This window comes from Pteropus vampyrus, unplaced genomic scaffold, assembly GCF_000151845.1.
Source record: "Pteropus vampyrus isolate Shadow unplaced genomic scaffold, Pvam_2.0 Scaffold541, whole genome shotgun sequence".
Lineage (NCBI taxonomy): Eukaryota > Metazoa > Chordata > Mammalia > Chiroptera > Pteropodidae > Pteropus > Pteropus vampyrus.
The window spans coordinates 1,577,762-1,599,139 of NW_011889322.1; the positions used below are offsets into that span (position 1 = coordinate 1,577,762).

Consider the following 21,378-nt stretch of genomic DNA (forward strand, 5'->3'; position numbering starts at 1 on the left):
ATCAGTTCTGGTACAAAAGAGTAGCTCAGTTAACTGCTTAAAAGATGTTAACTAATTTTAGCATGTTTTCACTTTTCTATTTCATAGATCAAATGGAGTTTTTAAAAACAGCAAAGATTTGGAATATTACCTGACATTGAGTTATTAAAAGAATAAATTTTTCATTAGGCAACTTCCACTCTATCAACAACAAAAAAATTGTTTTGTGAAGGAAATTCTATAAAAATCCTACTCTGCACAAACCACTTGAAAGACATTTTAAACTACATAAAATGTTTAACAATAAACCTCAATTCAAAGAGTACTTAGATGAGATTTTCTAAAGGCTCTCTTACAACCAAGCACCTTTACAACCAAGGACAGACAAGAAAATCACTCTGGGGCATAATAATCAAAACTTAAGACTAGATATGAACCTTCCTGCCCTCTCCTGGACAGTTAGTTACCAACCTTCTGTGGCTGTGGGCGCCTCCCCTTTCTCATCAGAGGCAGGAGGTACTCCAGTATCAAGAGCCACTCTAGATTTTACAGCGTCCTCTTCAGATTTCCTCTGAGGTTCTTTTTGTTTACTCTGATCCTTTTTACCAGTTTCTAACTCTTCTTTCTCTTTCAGCTTTCGCAGTTTTGCCTTTTCTTCATCTCGCTTTTTCTTCTCACGCTCTTTCTTTTCTGCCTTCTTTTGGGCCACTGTCTTTATTTTGAAGGAAGAGTCTTCATCTTCATTCCCACTCTCCACATTAGGACCTGGTTTGTTTTTTTGACTTTTTTTCTGTCCTTTTCTAGACTGCAAAATTTCGTCTGCTTCATCACCACTTTCTCCTGAAGAATCTACTCTGGAACGCTCTTTAATTCTCTTACTGTTATCCTCATCTTCTTCTGACCCATCCCACTTTTTATTTGATTTTTGAGCTTTCCCTTTAGCTTTTTTAGAAAGTTTATTAAAATCATCATCATCACTCCCAGAGTACATTTCTGCTTTTGGTTTTGCAGTCTTTTTTGATTTTGAATCTTTATCCTCCAATTCTTCACTATCATCATCAAAACTCTGTTTTTTGCCTTTCTGTCCTTTCTTTTTTTTATCTTGTTTTGAGGTGGGTTCTTCTTCATTATTTTCTGTTGGCTAAAAAATTTCCACTGTTAGAAATATTAAGAGTTATATTTTATTTTTTTAAATAGTTGAGAGTCTTCAGTGATGTACTTCATTAAGTACATATGGAAAAATTCTCAAAATAATTTCAAAACAAGGTCCTTTTTATAAGGACATAAAACTCAACCAAGTACCAGAAGCCAGTCTAGGCCATACCTTCTCCAAATGGCACACAAAGCCCAAGGAGGAAATAGAAAGAAGAAAAAATATCTATCACTTTCCCATTACTTCGAGGCTTCTCCAAAATCAAAGGATGAAAAAGATATAATATAGAAAAATGGAGGTGGAGAAACGTTACATCTCCAAATGTACCACCAATTTTATGAACAGGCAACATATCCCCAGGTATCTTTAGATTCTCATATAAAGGATATAAACCTATCTGTGAAAGGTTTTAAAAGACATTCTTTCCTAAAAATTGCTTTCCCCCTTTGGCATCGGAATTTACAGAACCTTCTAACAGATATACATTACTCAAAGGTTTCTGAACGCAGCCCCTAAAGCCGGCGCCGGGACACGGGACACGCGGTCGAGGAGCAGCCCACTCACCTTCACTGTGGCAGTGTCTCTATCAGCTTTGATGCCCTGAGCTTCCCAAGACAATTCTTCTAGTTCTTTCAGGATATCGTCTTCACTAGAAAAGATTAAAGTATATTTTGAGGTCTTGAACTGGCTTAGTAAGTGAATCCAGGACCAAAGTTAATAAAAAGCAAATATATTTGAAATATACTTACTCAAAGTCTTGCCTTTTTTTCTCCTTTTTTTTCTTCCCCTTGGACTTCTGAGGCTCCTGTTCTTTGGCAGCACCAGCTCCTTCTATTTCTGCAGCCAAGGCATCAAGATCAATGTCATCCTTGGCACTTAAAAGAAAACAAAGAAGACCTAAGTATTACTCGAGAGCAAAACAATCAAGTATCTTCCCCTACAGAGTTCTTTTGTTTTGTTTTGTTTTGTTTTAAATCATTTTAGCCTTTTTCATGCATTAGCAACCCACTGAGGAAAATCATGTGGCAAGTTCTGTCATGACAACTTATCGGCCTTGCTGCATTTGCTTCAATCAAGTCTTTGAGTTACATTCAAATTGTAAAGAGCCATAATGAAGCACTTCAGGTAAGTAAGAAAGGAAAATTAACTTTGGTTGATACCAAATTTTGTGTGTGTGTCTGGAGCTATTTATACAATGAAGAGAACTTAAGAGAGAAAACAAGTCTTATTACTTGATTATCAATGTCAACACCTAAATCTTTGGACACCTATGCATTTTTACTCGGAACATGGAAATTTTAGAGCTGGAAGGAACTTTAGAGATGATCTAGTCTAATATTTCATTTTGGAAAAACTAAGATGCACCAAGTTTGAATGCCCTGACCACACATCCAAATCAAAATGAATTAGGAACGCTTCACTAACTAAAACACATAAAACACCCCCAAATCCAGAATGAAACCTGCTCATAACCTTTTACATTACTGGTTTCATTTCCGGCTCCATTCCACAATGTCCTCACCAACCAATATTACTTGAAGTAAACCCAACTAAGTTCCAGTTAAAACTTATGGAACACCAAGAGGTCAGTCTGTCTGAGATGTACAGTGGAAAAAATAGATGGATCCAAATAAATGACACAGTGAAAAAACCAAGACCTCATGCAATATGGCGCCACTGATGGGCACCCTGTTACAAAGAGGTTTCATTTCAGTAAAGAGAATTTCTAAAAAGAATAACTTTTAACTATATGATAAATATAATTTTAAGATTCTATTACAAGACACTGAGGATACAGGGTTCACTCTCAAGGAGCTTAGAAGAGAAAGACGGCAAACCAGTAAACCAGGAACTGCAAAATGCTAAGTGCCATAAAGAAATTTAATGCTTTTATAAATTTTTGGCCAGAGTTGAAACATGTTCCTTTTTATCCTATAGTGTAGAGAGTGTATCTGAGGAGGACCATAGAACATTGAACTGTTGCACCAGTGGCGACTTCCTAAAACACTAAATCCAGAATGAGAAAGTCAGATGCTCCCTAGCAGAAAAGCCTGGAACCGATTTCTGGAGGAGGAGCAGAAGTTAGTCAGGCCACAGGGGGATCACCTATGAGACATGAAGAGCAAAAAAACCTAAAGGCAAACAAATGCGTAGTTCCTCAAGAGGACCCATAAAAGGGCACTTGAACCAACTGAGAAGTTTGTTGTACATTATGGGTTTCTTGACCCCGCCCAAGATCTAGAACACCAGAAACTGGGGTGGGAATTAGTGTATTTTTAACTCTTTCCAGGTGACTGTGGGTCAGATTTGAACAGTTATTTTTTAATGAACGAAGAAACTGAGGACAGAGAATTTCCCCAGGATCACACAAGGCAGAGATGGGATTTGAACCCAGAAAGTCTGCTGTCATAGTTAGAGCTCTTAACCCCACTGACATAATCAAATCTGCATCTTAGAAAGCTACCTCTAGTATGACTGGCAGGGCAGAATTCCAACTAGTTAGGAAACAGGAAGACCAGTTAGGAAGCTACCACTGTTAGCTGTGATAGAAATGACGCACACCTGATGTAGCAGTGGCAATATAAAAATGTGAATCCAATAAACATTAAGGGAATCAATCAGCAACACTTAAGTGACCAACTGGTTATGTATAGAGAAGCAAAGAATCAAAGACGATTCTCAGGTCTCATCAGGTAATGGAAAACTAAGTCAGGCCTAGCATCAACCAACAGTATCTCCAAAAGCATCCCATATTTCATACCACTGCAGCTTCTGAGAGCAAGGTGAGAGGGGAAGATGGTTAATGACTGAAGCTTGGCATGTTATTTCCAAAAATCTGCCAGCCCTCACCCAAACTATATTCATCTCATTAAAATAGCTTGTGACTGGCTCTATTTCCAGAGTATTTATTAACAAATATCTCTAGAATAAAATGATATGTAGAACTACATTTGTACATTGTTGACTCTGAAAGCCTTCTTCCGGCTAGTAATAAAAGATTAACAGTTTTTGAGTGCTTACCGTATATCAGGTATTGTGTTCACCAACCATTAGAAATACTGTATGTCATTTATTCCTCATAATTCTATGAAGTTAAGCTTAAAGATGATAAACAATTTACAGAAAGTAGCATACCAGGAACTTAAGCCCAAATCAGACACCAGAATTGTGCTACCTTCTTAGAAAATGGGAAATAATTAAGTTTCTGAAAACTATTTATTAGAAAAATGCAAACACAGCTACAAAATGTATCAATGATATAACGACAACATTCTTAACTGCTATGGTTTCTAAAGTGTCCCTTCTCTGTGTGAACTTCCTGCCACAGACTCAGGAGGATGTCCCAAAAAGTCAACCATACTACAATGACAAGACATGAAAATGACACGCTTATAACATTAGTAATTTAATTTGAAACTTGGAACTACATTTACCTTTACCTACATTTTCAGCACTAACTTCTATACTTACCCACCATAAACTATATCCTTCAGATTTCAGTAAACTAGTCAAATCTAAAATTCATTCATATTGATAATGAAAGCTTAAAATCTTTAAAGAATCTAAAACAATATTTTTCTGTAGGTGTACCTTCCTGAAGATCACTTTTTCCTTTATCAAAACTAAAAGATTTACATAACTATTTCCTATTATAGCCTCTAATCCTTTATTCTAAACTTAATACAGACTTACAGAAATAAAAGGCAATTTTCTATTGTATTCAACTAAGTGTTTTCATAAGCCACATTTATCCATCAAGATAGAATAATGTTACAACGGCCTTCAAAAATGAAGCTATTAAATAAACTGTATTGTACTGTGTAGCTCTTAAGAAACAGCCAAACTATTTCTTCAAGTGGCTTTACCATTTAATATTCATACCAGCAATGCACAGAGATATGTTTTTTTCCATATCCCAGCCAGTATGTGGTATTATGGCTACCTCTCCTTTAAGTTTTTCTAATAGACATGCAGTGACATCTCATCATAGTCTTTATTTGCACTTCCTTAAAGGCTAATGAATTTTTTTTGTATGCTTATTTGCCATTCATATATACTACTCAGTGAAATGTCTATCTTTTGCCCATTTTCTAACTAGATTGGTTTTCTTTTAGAGTTTTGAGAACTCTTTATGTTCTATATATGAGTCACTGGTCAACTATGTGGTGTGTACATATATTTTCTTCCAGTCTGTAGCCTGTCTTTTCATCTAACAGGGTTTTTATGAGAGCAAAAACTGTGAATTTTCATGGGTATCATTTATCGGGTTTTTCTCTACGAATGCTTTTGGTGTCATGACTAAGAACTTCTCACATGCTCTAGGTCCTGAAGGCTTTTACCTATGTTGTCTTCTATAAGTTGTATACTTTAATGTTTTATACTTAAATCTATGATCCACTTTTTTTGTCTATGGGAACTCAGCTGCTCCAGCAATATTTTAGCCTCTCCATCCTTACACTGAACTGCTTTTGTACCTTTGTCGAAACTCAGCTGGACTTGTGTAGGCTATTTCTCTATTCTGTCCTACTAATCTGCGTGTCTTTCCCTCTGGCACTACCACAGTCATGATTAATATCGCTATATAATAAGTCTCGAAATCAGGTGGACTCATTCCTTTTCCTTTATTCATTATCAGAGTTGTTTTATCTATTCTTAAATTCTCTGACTTCAAATAATTTTAAAATAATCGTGTATACATCTACAAAAAAAATTTCCTGAAATTTTAATAGAAATTATGTTAACTGTGTATGAATTTGAAGAGAATTGATATCTTTAGAGTCTTCCAGTCCATTAACACAGTACATTTCTCCATTTATTTAGATCTTTGATTTCTTTCATCAGCGTTTTCACAAAACTGCAATTTTTTAATTGGTAGTATTTCAGTTTCTACATGCTCATTACTAATACACAGAAATGTGAATGAATTTGTTGATTTGGTACACTATAACTTTACTGAACTCATTTATTAATTCTAAGACTTTTATAATAGATTCTTTGAGATTTTCTAGATATATTGTGTCATTTGCATATAAGAACATTTTATTTGTTCTTTTTTGATCCATATGTCTTTTCTTTCATTGCATTAGCTAGAACTTGAATGTTATGTTGAACAGCAGTGGTAAAAAAGAAGGATGTTCTTGCCTTATTCCTAATTTCAGAGGAAAGCATTGTTTTTCACTTCTAAATATGTTAGCTATGCATGTTTTGGTAGATATTCCTTGTCAAGGTGAAGAACTTTCCCTCTATTCCTAGTTTTCTGCATTTTTATTATGAACGAGTGATGAATTTTGTCAAAGGCTTTCTACATCAATAGGTGTAATCATGTAATTTTTCCTCTTTAATCTTTAATATGATGGATTACATTAATTTCTGAATATTGAACCACTCTTGCAACCCCTGACTTCACTCCATTTGGCCACGATGTATTTCTTTTTACATAATGCTAAGATGTATTGGTACTCAATTCTACTGACTAATATTTTATGAGCAACCTTTGCTATCATGAGGATATTAGTTTGTAGTTTTTGTATCCTTAACTGGCTTCGGTATCAGAGTTAACATTCATTTCCAAAAAGATTAGGAAGTGTCTCTTCTTCTATTATCTGGAAATGATTAATATAGCATTGTGTTAATTCTTTAAACACCTGGTAGAAATCTCCAGTAAAACCATCAGAGTCTGAAGACTTTTTTTTTCAGGATATTTTAAACTATGAATTAAATTTCCTTAATAAGTACAAGGCTATTCGAATTGTCTATCTCACCTTGGTGAGTTTTGATAGTCTGTACTTGAGAAATTAGACCATTTCAACTAAGTTATCAAATGCATATGTATAGAGTTGTTCGCAGTATCTTTTTATCCTTTCAATGTTCACAGTTTATCTTTTTATCCTATAATGAATGATATCTCCTATTGCATCCCTGAAAAAGCCTGTATCTAGTAAATAAGAGTCACTAATAACTTTCCAAAAAAGAAAAAACACTAGGCCCAGATAATTTTACTGGTGAATTATAGCAAAAATTTAAGAAATGAAACCAATTCTCTGCAATCTCTAGAAAGAGAAGCAGAATCTTCCTAACTCATTCTATGAGGCCAGGACTATCCTGCTGACAAAACCAAAAACAGTATAAGAAAACCTACAAACATCTCTCATGAACACACATAAAAATCCTCAACAAAACACTGGAAAACTGAATCCAACAATGTATAAAATGAAGTAACACCATGATCAAATGAGATTAATTCCAGATGTGCAAGGTTTGAATACAGGAAATACTTTGAACTATATGCCAACAAATTAGATAAGTTAGATGAAATGGACAAATTCCTAGAAAAACAAACTGCTAAAAATGATTCAAGAAGATACAGAAAATCCGAATACACCCATAACAAGTAAAGTGACTGAGTTATTAATTTAAAAATTTCCCATGAAGAAAGGCCCAGGGCCAGGTAGCTTCACTGGTGAATTCTAGGAAACATTTAAAAAATTAACATCAATCCTGCACAAACTCTTCCCAAAAAGGGAGCGGGAGGGGGTGGGGGGGAAGGGACGAGACTGAGGCCAATATTATCCATATAACAAAACTAGACAAAGACATCACAAGTACAGATGTATATTTGTATGTATATGCAAATATTCTCAGCAAAATACTATCAAACCAAATTCAGCCACATATAATAAAGATGATACCCATAACCAAGTGGAATTTATTCCCGGAATGCAAGGTTGGGTTCAAAAAGCAATGTTATCAACCACAACAACCAGCTAAAAAAAAAAAAAAAAAATCGTACAATCATATCAACTGACACAGAAAATGCATTTTACAAAATCCAACACCTATTCATATAAAAACACTCAGCAAACAAGAAATAGAGATCAAGATTTAAACATACAGAAGTATGTTCCATGGTCATGAATCGGAAGACTTAATATTGTTAATTCTTCCTACCTTGATCAACAGATTCAGTGCATTTCCAATCAAAACAACAGTAACCCATTTGGTAGATATCAACAAAGTGATGCTACAGTTTAAATGGAAAAGCAATATGAAGAACACCACAATATGAAGAACAAATCAGAACACTCATTACCCTATTTCAAGATTTACCATAAAGCTAATATCAAGACAGTGGAGTACTGGTAAAAGAATAGACAAGTAAATCAATGCAACAGACCAGCTCAGAAACAGATCCAAACAAGTGCTGTTATCTGTTCTACAACAAAGGTGCAGAGGCAGTTCAATGGAGAAAAGATAATCTTTTCACCATGTGGATCTAGAAGGACTGGTTGTCCATATGCAAAAAAAAACCCCAAAACCAAAAAAAATCCAAGATGCAAAATTTGTTGGCCTTGGATTTAGCGATGAGGTTTCAGATTTTAAAAAATAAAATTGAAAAATCAGAACCCATTAAAAATGGTCATTTAGACTATTAAAATTAAAAACTTCTTCTCTGAGGATACCGATCACACACACACACACACACACACACACACAGAGGAGAAAATATTTGTCAAACACTTCTGGCTGAATCCAAAATATAGGAAAAAAAAATCTTAAAACCCAACAATAAGAATACAATTAAAATATGGGTAAAGATCTTAACAGTCACTTACAAAAAAATGTTCAACTTAGGAAAAATGTCACAAGGGAAATGCAAATGAAAACAGGAGATAGCACTACACATCTATCAAAATGGCTAAAATCCAAGAAACTGACAACATTAATTGCTGGTAAGAATGCAAAATGGCTGATCCTAGGCCTGGGGCAGGACATGTACAGGATAAATCTGGAGCATCTTGTAATGCCACAAAGGAAGGAAGTGATGAACCCCTTTCCGCCTACACACACACATACACACACGCAGCGATGTAGGAGCTAACTAAAAGAGCTCTCAAAGGCCAATGGGAGTAACAAATTAATGCAATTAGAGCAACAAATTAACATACCATTACATTATAAACCAAGGTATAAAATATTATCCACAAATCCATTATGATAAATGATTGAATAAACGATGATGAGACAAATCTCTCATGCAGAAGAATTCTAAATAGTGGAGTGCAGACACTCCACTCTCCATAATTTCCCACCTCTGGACTGTATGGTGATTTCTTCCCAAAAAGTACTGTGTGGAAAAGGGAAAAAAGAGTAACTCTATAGTGTAGAAGCCTGACAAATACTACCTCACCTCGGTGACCAAGGTCAAGATCAGTGATATGAATCAGAAACGATCACAGATAGGAAGAATCCAAAAAGAAAATATTTTTGTATAAATCTAACAAAACGTGTATAGGACTTATATGCTGAAAATTACAAATTGCTGATGACAAAAATCCCAAACAACTTAAATAAGATAGAGAGAGATACCATTTCCATGGACTAGAAGATTCAACATAGTAAAGACATCAATTTCCCCCAAAATGACATTCAGGTTTAAGGCAATTCCAATCAAAATCCCAGCAAGATTTCTGGGACATAGCCAGTATAGACAAGAATTCTCTAAAATTTAAATGGAAAGTCTAAAGAAGTAGAATAGCTAAAACAATTTGAAAAAAAAAAAAAAAAAGAAGAAGAATAGGAAAAATTACTTTACCAGATTTCAAGACTAAACAGGTAGGTACAACCAAGGCCATGCAGTACTGGCTGAGGGACAGACACAAAGACCAACAGTAAAGAGAAGAGAATCTCAAAACAGCCCCCACAGAAGTACAACCAACTGGGTTCTGAATTGCAAAAAAAGCAATTCAAGGAAGGAAAGATGGTCTTTTCAACAAATGATGCTGAAGTAAATGGACATCAATACATTCAAAAAAAATTAATTTCAACTGCACTATTATACAAAAACGAACTCAAGATACATGAGATCTAAGTGAAAAACAAAGCATAAACCTTTCAACAAAAAAGTAGAAAATCTTACGGATCAACAATAAGCAAAGCAAAAAACTGGACTTTATCAAATTAAAAACTTTTTCTGTGCAAAGACCATAGGAAAAAACAAGCTACAGAATGAGAGAAAATATTTGCAAACCGTATAAATAAAAAGGACTAGTATCTAGAATATATAAAGAACTCTCAACACTCAACAGTAAAAATCCAAAGAATCCTCAGAAAATGGACAAAAGGCATGAAAAGACATTGCACTGAAGAGCACTTACAGATGGCAAACAAGGATGCTCCACTTCATCAGCCATTTGGAAAATGCAACTTAAAATCACAATGGCTATCACTACTCACCAATCAGAGGACCTCCCCCCTGAAAGTGATAATAACCAATGTTGGTGAGGATGTAGAGAATCTGGATCATCTATACATTGCTGGTGGAAACAGCCAATCTGGAAAATAGTCTATCATTTTCTTGTAAAACTAAAAATGTACTTACCATTTGACCCAGCAATTGTATTCTTGTACAGTGATCCCTAAGTAACGAAAATGTATCTCATGCAGAAACTTGTACACAAATGTTTGTAGTGGCTTCATTTGCAGTAGCCAAAAACTAGAAACAACCCACATGGCCTTTAATGGGTCATTCCTTGGACTGCTACTCAGATAAAATGGAATGAACTATCAGTACATGCAACAACTTGGGTGGATCTCAAGAGAATTAGGCTGAGTGGAAAGAAGCCAACCCCCAAAGGTGACATATGTAAAGAAATGAGAAATGTAGACCAGATTCACGGTTACCAGGGGGTTAAGAACAAGCAGGGGAAAAGAGGTGCACAGGGAAGAGATGGATATGGTTACCAATGACAACATGAGAGATCCTTGCAGTGAAGTTCTGTATTTTGACTGTGGTAGTGAATATACAAAGCTAGATGTGACAATACTGTATTGGCACTAAACATGAACACACACACATGCATTTGCCAGTACTTGTGAAACTGGCTAAATTTGAATGTGATCAGTGAATTCTAACAATGTCATTACCCAGGTTGGGATACTGCATAGTTTGGCAAGATATTACCACTGGGGGAAATGGGTAAAGGCACAAAAATCTGTGTTATTTATTACAACTACTTGTGGATCTATAATTATCTTAAAAGTTTAATTAAAAAAAAATTGTTAAAATAAAAAGGCAAGCCATAGACTGAGAAAAAATTTTGCAATACTTATATCTGATGAAGGAGTTGTCTATAATATACAGTGAACTCCTATAATCTAATGTTTTAAAACACAATTTTTTAAAAAGGCAAACAGTTTGAATGCTTAACCAAATGAGATAAAAAAGAATGGCAAATAAATACATGACAAGATGGTCAATATCTCAAAGAAATGTAAATTAAAACCACAATGAAACACCACCAGAATGATGCAAATTAAGGACTGATAACACTAAGTGCTGTGAGAGGATGTGGAGCAACAGGAACACATCCCTAGAGGAAATGCAAAAATGGCACAGCCACTTTGGGAGACAGTTTGGCAGTTTCTTAAAGTTAAACATACACTTACCATATGACCCAGCAATCCCACTCCTAGGTATTTACCTAAGAGAAATGAAAACATATGTCCACACAAAGACTTGTACTCAAATGTTTATAGCAGCTTTATTCATAATCACAAGAAGCTGGAAACAACCCAAATGCCCATCTACCAGATAATTTATAAACAAATTGTCATCTATCCACACAATAGGATACTACTAAATGATAAAAAAGAATTAATATTACACACACCAACATGGATGAATCTCAAAAGTATAATATTAAGTGAAACCCAGTCGGCCAATAAAGGCTACATCTACTTATGTGAATTTCTAGAAAAGGAAAAACTACAGTGACCAAAACAAACAGAAAAAGGTAAAAACTAGTGATTTCTGGCCAAAGCCAGCTGTAGGGAGAGAGGATGGCCTACAAAGTGTCATGAGGAAACATTTGGGGTTAATGGAAATATTCTACGCGATTGTGGTGAAAGATGCACAACTGTATACATTTATCAAAAATCATCGACTGCACACCTGAAACTTGTGAATTTTATTTTAGGTCAATTCCATCTCAAAAAATACATAAGTTAATTTGAATTTCTAGGAATACTATAAAACGTTGAAAAGTTACAGAATGCATTTATCAGTTCACTAAAGACAGGTTAAAATTAAATAAACCTAATATAAGTCATTTACTCATTTTATAAGTTATGAAAACAAGAATAAATCTGTAATATTTTTCTAATACCTTAATTTCTATTAATACAGTGTAATGCGTAACTAAAATGATGTTAATATGAAGAAATCATTTTAAAACATGGTATTTCTTTATTAATTGCGTATGCAGGCATATACTCAACTTTGTGGTGTTTGGCTTTTTGGAATAAAACACATATAAAAAAAGAAGACATACTTCATTTTGAGACCAATACAGCATAAAGCCTTTTAAACACATAACATTACAAAAAAAATTTTTCACTGCAAAGAAGTAAAAGGAAAATTAACCTTAAATGCAAACATCCTCTCAATTCCATACTTGGCAAATAGCACTTAACAACAACAGGCATTTTCCACTGAAAAGTTGTCTAATTAATGCAGTTAGACAAGCACAAAGGAAATCCAATTCCTTCCCCAATGATTCCACAATTCAAAATCTCCAAGCTTCCTAAGACTCTCCCCTGCTAATCTCTCTTTTCCAGCGCCCCCAAAATTACGACCTGGACCCAAATTTCTGACACTCTGATAGGTGAAGGATCTATTTCCCCTCCCCTTCAAGGTGGGGCTATATTCTGTTTGATGAACAGAAAATGGCAAAATGGTGCTCTGATATCTGGGCCCAGGCCTTAACCTGACAGCTTCTATTTCTTGGCTCTTGAGATATTCATCGCCAAGAGACTGCCCAGGCCACATAGAGAGGTCAAATACAGGTAGTTCCAGCTCAGGTCCCAACCAAGAGCTACCACCAAACACCAGAAGTGAGGCAGCCTTTAAGATGACTTCATCGCAGCCACCATTTATCTTCAACCACATAAGAGATCCCACATGAGATCCACCTAACTGCCCAGGCAACCCTCAGAACCAAGAGATAATGTTATTGTTTTAAGCAACTAAGTTTGGGATGACTTGTCATGATACAGTAATAACTGGAGCACCCATATATTTCTTCCTATTCCTAATCAATACCAGGGCCCGTAAAAATGGACAAGTGCATGGTTGATGGAATGACGTAAATCCAAGCCACAATGACTCCTTTCTCTCTCCTGACCCCCAAACGAACAACCATAAATTGTCCGTGATCTCTGAGGGAAGGGATGGTCATGACTAACCCTGTTACCACTTTTTTTCACTTTACTTTGGTTTCTGCTCCTCCCTCTAACACTATAATCTACAACAGCAAATGAGAGGAAAAGCTAAGAAAGAATCCATTCTTTGCTCCTAACTCTTCCCAGTAGTGCCAGTAGCAATCGGGGAAACAGGGAGATCCAGTAATGTCTTCTCCACGTGAAGCCTTTTGGCATCTCATTTCCTTCACCCTCCATCTCTTCATACCCAGCACTTGCTCCTTGATCATCAACACTTACAGATGCAAAGAAGAAAAATATAGCAAGGAAGGAAAGCCACCACATAGCTCCCACTACACGACCACAGACCCCAACAGTTCTGTTCCCTCAGTGGAGCACTAGAACCCATTAATAAAGTCAGAACTACTTGGTCATATCTAAAAAAAAAAACGAAAGCCCTCCCAGCTTACAACTCCTTGTGAACTGCCTTAATGCCTCTAAAGGGCTCTGAAACCACCTGGCCACTAAGTGTGCAGTGCAAGGGGAACGAAATGTAGCTTACTATCTGATTCTACACTTTCTAAATACCTGCCATGTTAAAGTGACAAGCATCATCTCAGACTCCCAAATATACATAACCTAAGTTCAAACATATCATAGATTTTAATGTGTCTAACTTAAAATCTGTTTAAGGACAGCGTTCTCAAACTGGAGTCAGTACCCTCAACGTGGGGTGGGGAGAACACAGAGTTGCGGGTGATTTCAGAAGCTTGAAAATTCTTCCCAGTTAATTTTTGTTATCTGTTTAATGTGTTTTTAATTTTAACCTGATAGTAAAGATTTAAGATGAACATGCTATGAACTACATAGATGGCCACCTTATCGCAGTGTACCATCATAAAACATCGATCCAAGCTTTTGTTTATAAACCCCCACAAAGTTGTTTTACATTGGTTGTAAAGATCAGAACAGACTTACAATGCAAATTAAATGTTTTTGCCCAGAGAACATGATATAATATAAAGCTAAAAATCATTAGTTTAAACTGAGAAAGGTATTAGAAAAATTGAGCCCTTGATAATATGTATAGGCATGCTGAACTCAAAAGAAGTCCATTATAGGAGGCAATACATTCACTATAATATGGTCATTTAGATCCTGATACTTACAAGCATAATTTCAGGATAAAAAGCACCTCATTAGAAATGCTAAGTCTCAGGTCTCACCCCAGACTCCCTGAAATCAAAATCTCCATTTTAACAAGATCCACAGGTGAGAATCACTGCATATTAAAGTCTGAGTAGTCCTCATTTAGAATCAACACTACAGTATCATCCTTCCCATCAATGATACAAATTTGAACTTAAAAATAATATGTATTTGTTACTATTTGATGAGTATTTTGGGTTTCATAATTGCATAAGAGGCACAAGTTTATACCTAGAATTATGACTGTAGACCTATATAGGCAATATTGATATATATTGGCTAACATTCCCAATTAACACCTTAAGAAAGGACACAATTTATGTTCTAATCTAATTGAAAGTAAACTCATAGTCTTTGTGTTCTGTACAAGTCACTCTGGTCCTTCTCAATCACTGTTAAAAGATTATTCCACCTAATTTACTTTCTATAGTGCCTGGCACTACCAAATAAATAGTAATAAAATTATGACGTAGGTAATATTCTCAATAAACAATTTGTTGATAATTGGTTATCAACATAATAATAGCAATTAGATAATAGCAATTAGAATGGTCTGGCTGCACCTGTGTACAGAATCAATAGGCAACAGAGCAGCAACTGAAGCTCTTAGACACCCTATCACCAACTCTTTGTTCTCAAGAGACAGATGCACACTTCTGTGCCTTCCAATTTGGCCTGCTCTCCCCATGGCAGATTTAATTAGAAAGGGACTTAAAAGACGCATATATAGTAACTTAAGGAGGCAAATTTGAAATCTCAAGAGTGGTATTCTCATACTTAACCTAAACTCTACCTTCTTCCTTCATCTCCTCCGTATATCTGTGCACACGCCTATTTGCTATATTAAAATTTAAGATCCTTTGAGAACAGAAAACTCCTTTTTATATGCCCAATTCACCTCCTACATTCTACAATTAGCAATGAGTAGAGAATGTAACACCTAAAAGGCACTACCTAAATGAAGAAAAAACCCTATTCTGGAATGACAATCGCAACTTTCATACAATAGGCAAGGCTCACTAGTTTCATCACAGCAGCTTAATAAAAACCATATACCTCTATAATAGTAACTGTACTTCTGATCACAGCAAAACTACCAAATTGAATTTGCTGAAATAAATTGAAAAACCAGTTTAAAAATCCCACTGAGAGAAAAGTACATAACATATCCCTTATCTAACAACATAGACAAAGATTCTACTCTGAATGTTTTAAATGAATGTAAATGTACTCTTTAGATGTAAACCTTTCTTATAATTATGTAAACCGAAAATTTTACAAATGTCTGGGAAGAGGGCAGAAGATAGTAAGTAGATAGGATATAGATAGAACAAGGTCATCCATGGTTCAATAATATTTGAAGCAGGGTGATAGATGTGTGTGTTCATTAATCTATTCTTTTATGTTTGAAATACTACATTTAAGAAAATTTACACTAATCAAACAATTATTTGAACTTGGCAATAGATTCTTGAATACAACACCAAAAGTACAAGCAATGATAATGAAAACAGATAAACTGGATTTCATCACAATGAAACATTTTTGTAAAAAGAAAACAAGACAGTGAAAAGACAATCTACATGAGAGAAGTCATATAAGTCATGTACCTAATGGATCAAATATCCAGAGTACTCTTATGACTCAACAAAAAGAGAAACTGACTTAAAAATGAATGAAGGACTTTGGACATTTGTCCAAAGACACTATACAAATGGCCAGTGAGTACATAAAATGATGTTCAGCATCATTAGAACCTTAGAAATGCCAATCCAAAACACAAGACACCACTTCACAACCACCAAGATGACTATTTCAAAAAGAAACAAAAGCGTTGGCAAAGATATGAAGAAATGAAACTCTTATACATTGCTGGTAGGTATGTAAAATAGTACAGCCACTGTAGAAAAGTTTGGCGGTTCCTCAAAAAGTTAACCATAGAGTTACGAGATGGCCCACCAATTTCACTCAAAAAAACTGAAAACGGGGACTTATATATCCGTATATAACTGTTCATAGCAGCACTTTTCACAACAGCCCAAAGGTGAAAACAACTGATATGTCCAATATGGGATGAATGGATAAACATTATGTGGTATACACAATAAAATATTATTCAACTATAAAAATAAAATGAAGTACTATAACAATGATGAACCTTAAAATCATTGCGCTAAATGAAAAAACCCAAACACAACAGGTCATACATGGTTGATTCCATTTGTGTGAAATCTCTAGAACAGGCGAAATAAGAGAGTAGATTAGTGATTACCAGGGGCTCAGAGGCATCAGCGTCATCTTGTTTTCGGGTGGTGAAAATGTGTTGCAGCTAGAGGAGATTGCACCACATTGTGAATGTACTAGATGCCACAGAATGTGCATTTTAAATAGGTAATTTTATGTTATGCAAATTTCACCCCCTGGAGACTGCACCACAGTGTGAACGACTAAATGCCACCAACTGTGTGCTTAAAATGGGTAATTTTGTTATGTGAATTTCACCCATCTCCTCCCTTCCCATAAAAACAAACAAATCACGAATTGATTATTTCATACCAACGTGAACAGGAGTACATTAACACTTTATTCATTATAAAAGACTTTGTCCTTAAACCAAACTATAGCACAGATGCAGCTGCCACATAAGTCTCGCTATAAATTCCCCTACATTCCACTACCAATAGGTTGAGATAGCCAAGTTTTGAGGATTCTAAGTAAGTTCAGGGTGAGAATGAGAAGATAATATTTACAGAGAAAAAATTTTTAGCTAGATACCTATCATAAAAGTGCAACTTTTAAAAATGATGACCTATATACCATAATGAAGTGTAGTGCGAACCTTATTTGCAACATGGTTTGAACAAACTAACTGTAAAAAAACCATGGTGGAACTGGAAATCTGAAGTATGAACTGGACATTAAACATTACAGAATTTGTGATAATTGTACTAGATACGAAAAGGTTATTGTGGTTATATAAGGAAACATTTGTAGAGAAAATGTCAAGATGTCTATAAAATAAAATGCATATTGCAAAAATGGGGACAAAAATACTGGTAATGACTAAATCTAGATGAGTATATGGGGGTTCATTATACAAGTCCCTCAACTTTTCTGTGTGCTTGAAATCTATATAAAAGTTAAACTTTTTAATTAAAAAAAAGTTACAAAGTCGCATAAACAAAAAGCCAGCCTTGGTCCACATCAGGAACTTGACTCATAATTTCCAGAATTTGTTAAAGTGCCTTCCCCAAATTTCTTTAAAACTTTTGTGAGTTATTAATGTGTCTAAAAAAGGAAATCACTTTTTATGACTTTGACCTTGGAGTGAATTAAATTCTTAGAATAATGGAAAATCCGCTAAGCACATGCTTATTTTTTTCTAGGTTCAGTCCTAACAAGCAATGCCTTTAAGGAAAATCACATCCAACTTTAAGCGACAAGTCACTGACCTGAAGTGGGAGACTATAAAACTCAAGTACTGGACAATAACTACTGTCCTTGTACTGTTCTATAGGGCATCAAATACAATGTATATGTAAGGGAAAACTTCAAGTCTAACCACTTAAAAAAATAGAAAAATCATGTATAAATTCTAACTCAGGATTGGCAGGGGGGAGGAGGGGTATAAAATAAAGCATAGCAGAATTGGCACAAATGAAAAACAAAATAGGATGGCTGAAATAAGGTCAAACATGTCATGAATCACAAGCAATGTTAAATGACTAAACTCTGAAAGATGTTATTAAATTGTATTTATAAAAATTCAATTTTATGCTGTTTACCAAAAGACAGACCTAAAACAAGTAATACATAGAATGGTTAAAAGTTAAAAAAAAAAAAAAAAAAAGGAATCCTCAACAAAAACAGTAGCAAATTAAATGCAAGAACATATAAAAAGGGTTGCACACCAGGACCACGTGGGATCTACCCCAGGACTGCAAGGATGGTTCAACACATCGATTAACAAGATCCACCAGCTATACATAGGATAAAAGACAAAAAATACACAAACATCACAATAGATGGAGAAACAGCATTTAACAAAATCCAACACCCTAACATGGTAAAAACATTCAACAAACTAGGAATAGAAAGTTAACTCCTCAACCTGAAAAAGGGCCTAGGAAAAAACACTGCCAACATTATACTTAATGGGGAAAAACTGAAAGCCTTTTTCCCTCTATGATGAGAAATAAGACAAGGATGTCCACTCTCATTTCTATTCAACACTGTACTGCAAGATTAGTCAGAGCTTTAAGCAAGACAAATAAAAGGCATTTAGATTGGAAAATGAGGAAACTATCTGAACTTGAAGATGACATAATCGTGTACACAGAAAATCCTAATGCACACACAAAAGACAAAAATATCATTACAATAAATGAATTCATTAAGATTGCAGAATAGATCAATACACAAAAATCAATTGTATTTAAACTATGCACTAGCAATGAACAACCTGAAAATGAAATTAAGAGTTCTATTAAGAACAATAGCATAGTCTTTGGCCATGCCACCCTGAACGTGCCCGATCTCGTCTGATCTCGGAAGCTAAGCAGGGTTGGGTCTGGTTAGTACTTGGATGGGAGACCACCTAGGAATACCAGGTGCTGTAGGTGGAAAAAAGAAAGAAAAAAAGAAAAGAAAGAAAATAAGAACAATAGCATAAAAAATGCTTAGGAATAATTTTTAAAGAGTGCCAATCTACTCTGGAAACTATAAAAATATTATTGAAAGAAACCAAAGACCTAAATAGATGGAAAGACAGCCCATGTTTATAGATCAAAAGGCATAATATTGGCAATACTCCCCAAATTGATCTACGGGTGACATGCAACACCAATCAAAACTCCAGCTGCTTTTTTTTTTTTTGTGGCAGAAATTGAGAAGCTGATCCTAAAATCTATGGAAATGTAAGAGACCCAGAGTAGCCAAAATAATCTCAAAAAAGAACAAAGAAAACTCACAATACCCAATTTCAAAACTTAATACAAAGCTACAGTAATCAAGACAGTGTGCTACTTCCATAAGGACATATAGGTCAATGGAACAGAATTGAGAATCAAGAAATAAACCCCTACACATATTTTGACGAGGAATTAGAGAGGAAGAATAGTCTTTTTAACAAGTGGTGCTGGGACAACTGGATGTTCACATGCAAAGAATAAAGCTGGACCCCTATCTCACACAATATACAAAAATTAACTCAAAATGGCTCAAAGTTCTCAATATAAGAGCTAAAACTACTAGAAGAAAACATAGTAAATCTTCATGACCTTAGATCTGGTGTTAGTTTTTTAGAGCTGATACCAAAAACACGAGCAATCAAAAAAATAAGACTTCATCAAAATTAGAAACTTTTGTGCTACATTTCACCATCAAGAAAGTGAAATGACAACCTCCTGTAGTAAAAAATAAAGACAATCCACAGAATGGAAGAAAATATTTGCAACTCATACATGATAAAGGATTGGTATCCAGAATATATAAAGAGCTCTTATTCCCAAATAATAACTGAATTTAAAAATGGAAAAGGGATCAAAATAGACAGTTCTCCAAATGAGATACACAAATCTCCAAGAAACACATCTTAAACTATCACAGAATGCAATCCAAAATCAGAGTAAGATACCACTTCACACCCACCAGAATGGTAATACAGTAATCAAAAAGTCAGATGATGAGTGTTGATGAGGATGGAGAGAAACTGTAACTAATATGTTGCTGGTTGGAATGTAAAATGGAGCAGCAGCTTCAGCAGTTCCCGAAAAAAAAAAGTTAAATTGCTTGGCAGTTTTTGGAAAAGTTAAACCTAGAGATACCCTATGACCCAGCAATTTCACTCCTAGGTATATACTCCAAAGAACTGAACACGTTATGTCCACACAAAAACGAGTACAGGGATTTTTATTGTAGTTATTACTTTAAGAGTCAAAAAAACCTAAAATCCCAATATCCACTAAACTGATGAATAGGTAATAAAACATGATATATCCACATAACAGAAACTCAAGACATGGGATTCTAGACTTAGAAGAAATTCTAATGGCAGTAACTATTAGCTTCACCAGAGTTCAGTATCTGAAATCTAATGACATAAATTTAATTGAGTTAAAAGAATACTCGACTGTACTTTTATGAACTGCTATAAAGTTTATGGTTTGAATGAAGTTTCAGAAACAGAAAAACCAAACAAACATTTTATATATCACTTAGAAAGTATACTTCTATCACCAAAGGGAGGTATGAAAACCAATGATTCTAAAAAAATGACTGCTGCCTGGGTGAAAGTAAGGATTCCTCTGCAAGAACACACTGCAATTGTATGTGCCATGTCTGAAATGCAAAAGGATAAAACGTTAAATCACCACTGCTTTAAACAGACAGGCTATGTGATAGGCAGTTATTCAATTAAAGAGAAATTCTTTAAAGAAATTCAGAACTGATTGACCCATAGACAATGGCTGTTCTTTTTCTAGTCTCCCTCCCTAAGTTCTTAATCTTTAACAGTAAAGATCCTATGTAAATATTAATTTTTATTTAAAGTCTGTATTTCGGGATATCAGAATTTCTTAATTCACATAGTACAGCACAGTAAAAACCATAGGTTCCTGAGTCAGGTTTGGCTTAGTAGCTTAGAGGTCCTAAGCCTCAAGTACATTATGCTAAATCCCGTTTCCTCTTCTATATGTTATATAGTAGTTCTTAGATCTTATATTCCTTTCCCTTCACCCAGATTCTCAAACTAGTTACAGTGTGGTTATTGGTTCTACATTGTTTTTCATTATTAAAATTATGTAAACATTGATAGGACAAGTAGTAAACTATTATTTCAA

The 21,378-nt window shown here is 34.9% G+C and overlaps 1 protein-coding gene and 1 non-coding gene across 2 annotated transcripts in view; one reads left to right on the forward strand and one right to left on the reverse strand.

The window, feature by feature from the left end:
• The window catches only part of EIF5B (eukaryotic translation initiation factor 5B), a 71,156-nt gene that overhangs the window by 44,164 nt on the left and 5,614 nt on the right, over positions 1–21,378 (reverse strand). The window contains exons 2-4 of the mRNA XM_011383757.2: positions 1,882–2,007; positions 1,697–1,781; positions 451–1,120 (exon numbers count right to left, since the gene is read on the reverse strand). Coding sequence (XP_011382059.1) covers positions 451–1,120; positions 1,697–1,781; positions 1,882–2,007 — 881 coding nt within the window. The remainder of the gene's footprint in view (positions 1–450; positions 1,121–1,696; positions 1,782–1,881; positions 2,008–21,378) is intronic.
• On the forward strand, positions 19,043–19,161 carry LOC111733231. The gene has a single exon (XR_002777908.1). It is a non-coding gene; the product is annotated as a 5S ribosomal RNA (ribosomal RNA).